Raw genomic sequence first — 6000 nt, forward strand, 5'->3', positions numbered from 1 at the left:
AGGCAAATTTGTTTATCACATGCGTATCTTATCCGTGTGTGCTGAGCATTACTGAAACATGGATCTGCTATTCACCCATGCTGTCCTAAGCGTTCATATAGTTCTATACGTATCCTATTGTGAATGAACGACAAAGATATCGATTTATTAATATTCGTTCGTTTCGTATCTTTTAGCTGCTGTTAACGCTGACGGAAGATGAATTCGCCGAGAAGAATCGGCTAGCATGGCGGCTAGCACAAGTCAACAAAATTATGCACGGAGACACTGAGGCATGACGATCCCATTGGCAGTCCGCTGACGTGTAACGACGATCTCATCCAGTTCACGTCATCAATATCGTTCTACGATGACAAACGTTATGATGATGTGAAGGTTCATATGTGACGAAATGACAATAATACCAATTTATCAACCCCCGACAATATCCCTTTCCCCCAGACAATATTCTCTCACACAAGAAGACGACGACACACATAACGACAACTCGTACGCACTCTACGACCACAAGTCAGTACAGCCATCTCTACTTTTTTTTCTTCCCTACCTCAATTGCAACAGCTACAAATCAATCATACTTCAGCACTGTATTCAACGCAAGGCGAAACAGCCATGTCAATCATCGTATGTGTATATCAGCGTAATGATAATATCAGCAAGCGACCCTTTATTGAAAACTGGAAAGCTTCAGGCGAGGGTATGGGTAGACGCTTTGCCTTTGAAGAATCGGTAGCAACCGTCGTGAAATAAGCGCCAGCAGCCGCAATAACTCATGGTAAAAAGAGAAGAAGACAGTCGACAGCGTCGTAGCCACAGTCACGAGCTGAGAATTGAGGCGGGCGTATGAACTGGAACCTCTCCAACAGTTCGAAATAGAGTAACGATAACAATATTATAAAGTACAGAAACCCTAAAAGAGAAAAGACGCAACGATTTAATCCGACATTAAATAAAAATTAGTACCGCAACGGATTTTCACTCAACTCGGTATCGAGCATGACTGGAAGAGACGAAATTCGACCAAGCTAAGATCAGCTAGGAAACCACAAACACATCTCTTTTGTCACACGGATTATAAAACATCCTTATCGTGGAATCGAACCGGATACCTGCTGAATATGCAGCAGCAAACAGCAAACCTTCATACTACGGCAAAGTGGGCAGGCATGGCAAAGTAGGCAGGTATTGGAGGAAACAGAAATAGAAGGGAACTGTACACTATCACAGCATCATACCCCATATTCCCATTGTAAATATATATACAGTTATACGACGTTCAGTGTGTGAATGTTTCGGTTATAAATTATTTCGATTCAGTTATTTATGGGATACATTCTTTTTTGGTGGTAGAGTTGTGTTGTTTGCTGTTGAGCTCGGCTGTACGACACCGAACGTGGCATGCTGAATCTTCAGGCGGCGACATGTGCCTATATCCTAGACCCAGCTAGCAATCGTTTAGGTATTTCAGTCAACGGTGAGGCAGGTTGTGCTGACCTATAAACTACCAGCCAATGACACTAAAATTTCTCGAGGTGATTCTTTCGTTCGGTCGCGGCGGTGACTGTCCATTGAACTCAGAGAATGGACAGTAAACCAACGATCTATTTGGCTCTTCTAAACCTGCTGTGGGCAAGAAACCATGCAACGATCAGAATCCTAGCAACGCGAAAAGTCCATTGTTTTTGACTTATTACGAATATACGCTTGCGTCAATTGAACGGCACAGTATTTCTAGCTGCAACAGCCGGAGATAATTATTCAATGGTGAGGTAGTTTAGAATGTGGTTAGCTAAGTGAGCGAAGAAGATGAGTTCTTATTAGCTCGTAGAGTTTTATTTGCATTCTATATAGAAACACACAGATAACAAGAATCTACACATACAATTTTCTTTCTTTCTTTCTTTTTTTCTCTCTCAGAGAGAAAAAGACTTTTATTTTCAATTTGGGTTGAGTCGTCACACTTTGGTTGACTGCCACGTGTTCAGTTAATAATAATAATAATGTTTACATTTCGAAAGCGTTAACCTTTATCGCTTTGTTCCTAATAGTGCGCTGAGATAAACGGCGAAAGTTGCCGCCTGGACTTACAAAGCTACACAACAATACAAAGTACGCCACAGTAACTTTTTGTAACTGCATTACCAGCAATTGCTCACTTTTTGGCCCTGAAAAGAAGCGTACGCTTGGCCAACGTACAATTAGCGTTGAGTTCGACAATCGTCAATTACAAAGTACATCTAGTACCACCATATAGTAATAGCACTGATGAGTTGCTTGTTATGGAAAACACATATTGAACAATAAAAACGTATATAGTATTTACTTCTGTAAATGTAAATTTTCCACGTGAGTAGATGTTTACTACTCTTTGATCAAACAGCAGCTGGTTAATGTTTTGTTGCACTATATATATATATAATCGCATTAATACACAGACACCCACATATCTCGAAGTCCCGCGGCTTCTTCAGGCGTCCCGGCGCAATCGTTGTTACTGCCGCCATATTTTGTTGTGCTGCATATTCGTTCGAATCGGTATTTTTGACGTAGTTTCTTTTTCCTATATAGTATACCTATGACGTTCCTCTACTCTCCCATGCCAAACCCCGTTTCCTCGCGCCCGCGTTTCCATACATCTCAAGCTCTAGCTCTAGCTCTTGATCGCTTTACTCTTTCTGCTAAAGACCGTTCTTTAAAAGCGTTCCTATTTCGTGACACGAAGAGCGATTTCACGACTACGGCGGAGGATCCCGTGCGAAATTCATATTCATTCCCGAAAAATCGATAATACATATACATTAATGTACTCGTTGCTACGCTCTTCCCATTACGATATAAAGGATCTTGGACGGCTATGTTTTTATGGGGAGAGGCTTCTACGGTAGAATGAAGAGAAACCCAGTTGGCGGTCAAAAACAGCGAGTGTTGTGTGAAACTACCTGTACAGTTTTAGCGATTAAGAAAGAGATGAACTCTGAGAAGGGGACAAATAAACTGGATAACTGAGTAACAAGGCCGATATCGATAATGACGAAGCTGATTTGAACGAGTAACGAAAATAATAAATTATTATTTTCGTTACTCGTGGGAGATCTTAATGGTGATTATGATGATGATAACTAAAAACAGGTGACAAGCGGGAGTAACGCATCATATAAAGTTATATATATATATATATGTGTGTGTGTGTGTGTGTGTGTGTGTGTGTGTGTAATGATACGGTGAACATGTAGAAGATCATAATGATGGTGACTGTCTATTGCTACTACTAATCACCCGACACAAATAGGCCAAACGAAGTATTTGGGACGCCTAGATACATGCAAATATATGTTAATCTAAGATTGCGGTAGAAACCATATCCTATTGGCAGTCCCTAATAGTTATTATTACATTGACGACAATAATATACAAAAGTGAAGATGATTTAATAAAAATGAACGCGTTGACGAACTGATTGAGATGGACAATATTGATAATCCCGGTGCATTACCTGACGATTATGAAGACCATAAGCGTTAAACTATTAGGTTTCTTTCCACGTCCATTTGGACTCTGATGAGGCCGAAATCCGCGTCAGATAGATAAAATAGCAAAAAAAAAAGGCAGAGGCACACACTTCTAAATATGAACCGAAAATGTGCTTAAAGTAATGATATCAAGAGCTGAAGAACAATACCGAACGAGTGACACTGCGATATGAAATAGATAATCGAACGGAATGAGCAAACAAATATTATACAAAAAAAAATGGTCTATGAAAACATACAGTGCACTCACGAAGAAACTGCTTGCCTATGGGTATTATAATCATATTCACACGCAATTTCAGTGGCATGGGGCTATAGCCTGGTGCTCGGCATCATCTGACCCTACGACTTCGTGAATATAGGCGTGTGTTAAAGGACCCGTATCATCTCGGGTGGCACACAGTGGGCCTTGCGGCGCTCTTAATGGTGTGCAGCACATGGTAGATGGTAACATGACGCTACAGGAAGGCAGTGGATATACGGTTACAAATGGTGATGACAAAAACGACGGTATTACGATTATAATTATTATTCGCGAAAAGGATAGTTATGATGGGCAACTTAAACAGATGAAACAATACACCATAATTATTGATACTATTTGTACAGACCACCGGCCTATCTCTGTCCGGTTGATATCTCCCCTCGACCCATTGCTTCTGCTTCTCCAGACAAACAACCCAAGCAAACAGGCCAATAATTTGTAAACATATTAAAGCCATATGTGAATATTATGCAACAGCTAAAGGCTTCATGGGACAGCACACACGCGCAGGTGTGGCAGGTAAAGGCTTGTGTAAAAGCGTATTGTCACCTTACGATAGGACACCGATGTAGCGTGATGAGACGAAATATCATGAAAACGGTGTAACTGTCTACTTTCCATTACTAAATCGTCAATAGTTGTATCAACATGCGTGACGGGTGACGTTTAAAATGAGGGAGGGAGAAAGCTTTTGTGGGAAAGACGGTGAGGTTGACACTGGTTACGTTTTCTAGCCAAACCGAATTACCACAGATAGCAACATGCCCTACTACTATTGCTACGATAAGTATTACTGCTATAACCTACTGAACTAGTATAACTAAACTTTATATATATATATACTCTATAACATCAAATCAGAAATAGCAACATTATATATAAACATAAATTTGATAATTATCATGTATTACGAACTCCTTTCAGCCCCCGATAAGCCTTTGAAAAAATATGAGGTCCCAGGGCTCCCGCTTCCCAATCTCTTTGCTATAGGCACTTTAACGAATATATATCCCTATAATATGAATAATATATAATTATATTTGCCCAGTCATGCTATTTTGACCGATCGCAGCGAGATCGGATCATATAATTCCCTAACGATAAGAAATGAAGGATATCACCAAACAAAACAAGCTGCTACATATAGCGGCGCCGTTTGCCAATTGTCACAACCACACACATTCAGACTATAGAGATATGCAGTAGTATATGTAAGTATATTTTGTCTGTCCGATATGGATGAAAATGGCGGAATTACAAATGAAGGTTGATTTAACAACTAGCGAAGAAAGGTTTTTCAGCTTTACTCATATAATATTGCAGAGACAAAAATGTCGGAGGTTTTTTCGGGCAACACGAAGTGATAAAGGGGCACAAAAAACGTTATCATCGGGATAAGACGAAAGATCTACGTAAAAAATGAAAACTCTTTCCCTTACTCTTTAGTTGTTTAGTCATAAAACAAACTTTTTTTAGTCATAAAATTAAATGTATGCTAGTAGAACGGTTTACCAAATTGGCCTGTCAGATGATGGACGTCCGGGTGCCGAGCAGGTCTCAGCATTTTCTTTGTAAAAAATGGACACACAATAAATAATTGACACCAATCGACACAAGCAAACCCCTAACACATCTACTAAAAAGCGCTCCCACGCAAACACAGAGACTCTATTTGGAGTCAGCGTGTTGTAAATAACCACGCCGACTGCTAACAAAATGCCGACAAAGATATCAATAGACGATGATGGTGATTATCGTCATTACAATGACGATTGATTATGAGATTGATTATTATATACTATGTCCAATATATGAGATGTGAAAAAAACTAACGATGAAAAACAAATGATGGCGACGATATATACATATGTATGGACGACACTGTGGACGCACTAAGGGTGTGTGTGCTAGGCTTGTCCGTGGTTCCGATAAGCTCCCATGACCTCCACTCTGAGAGCAACACTTATATATATATATATAAATAATAAATGATACAGAAGAAATGAATACGATACGAATTATCAGCAGTGGCTGACTACTGGACAACAGCCGTCTTGTTTAACTGAACTTCTCACCAAAAACGCATAAGATATATTAACAATATCGCGACATTGATGGATAATGATGCTAAACTATATACCGACAACAACTTTTGTACCATAGTATTTTTTAATTTTAAATAATTCCCTTCCCTTTTTCGTATAT

At 39.6% G+C, this 6000-nt stretch overlaps 1 protein-coding gene across 1 annotated transcript in view; it reads left to right on the top strand.

Annotated features, from left to right (window-relative positions):
* The window catches only part of PlexA (plexin A), a 70504-nt gene extending 64619 nt beyond the window's left edge, over positions 1–5885 (top strand). Inside the window, exon 8 of the mRNA XM_022835278.2 lies at positions 177–5885. Coding sequence (XP_022691013.2) covers positions 177–278 — 102 coding nt within the window. The 3' untranslated portion in view covers positions 279–5885. The remainder of the gene's footprint in view (positions 1–176) is intronic.
* Positions 5886–6000: the final 115 nt, after the last annotated feature.

The sequence above is a fragment of the Varroa jacobsoni genome, unplaced genomic scaffold (assembly GCF_002532875.2).
Source record: "Varroa jacobsoni isolate VJ856 unplaced genomic scaffold, vjacob_1.0 scaffold_580, whole genome shotgun sequence".
Classification (NCBI taxonomy): domain Eukaryota; kingdom Metazoa; phylum Arthropoda; class Arachnida; order Mesostigmata; family Varroidae; genus Varroa; species Varroa jacobsoni.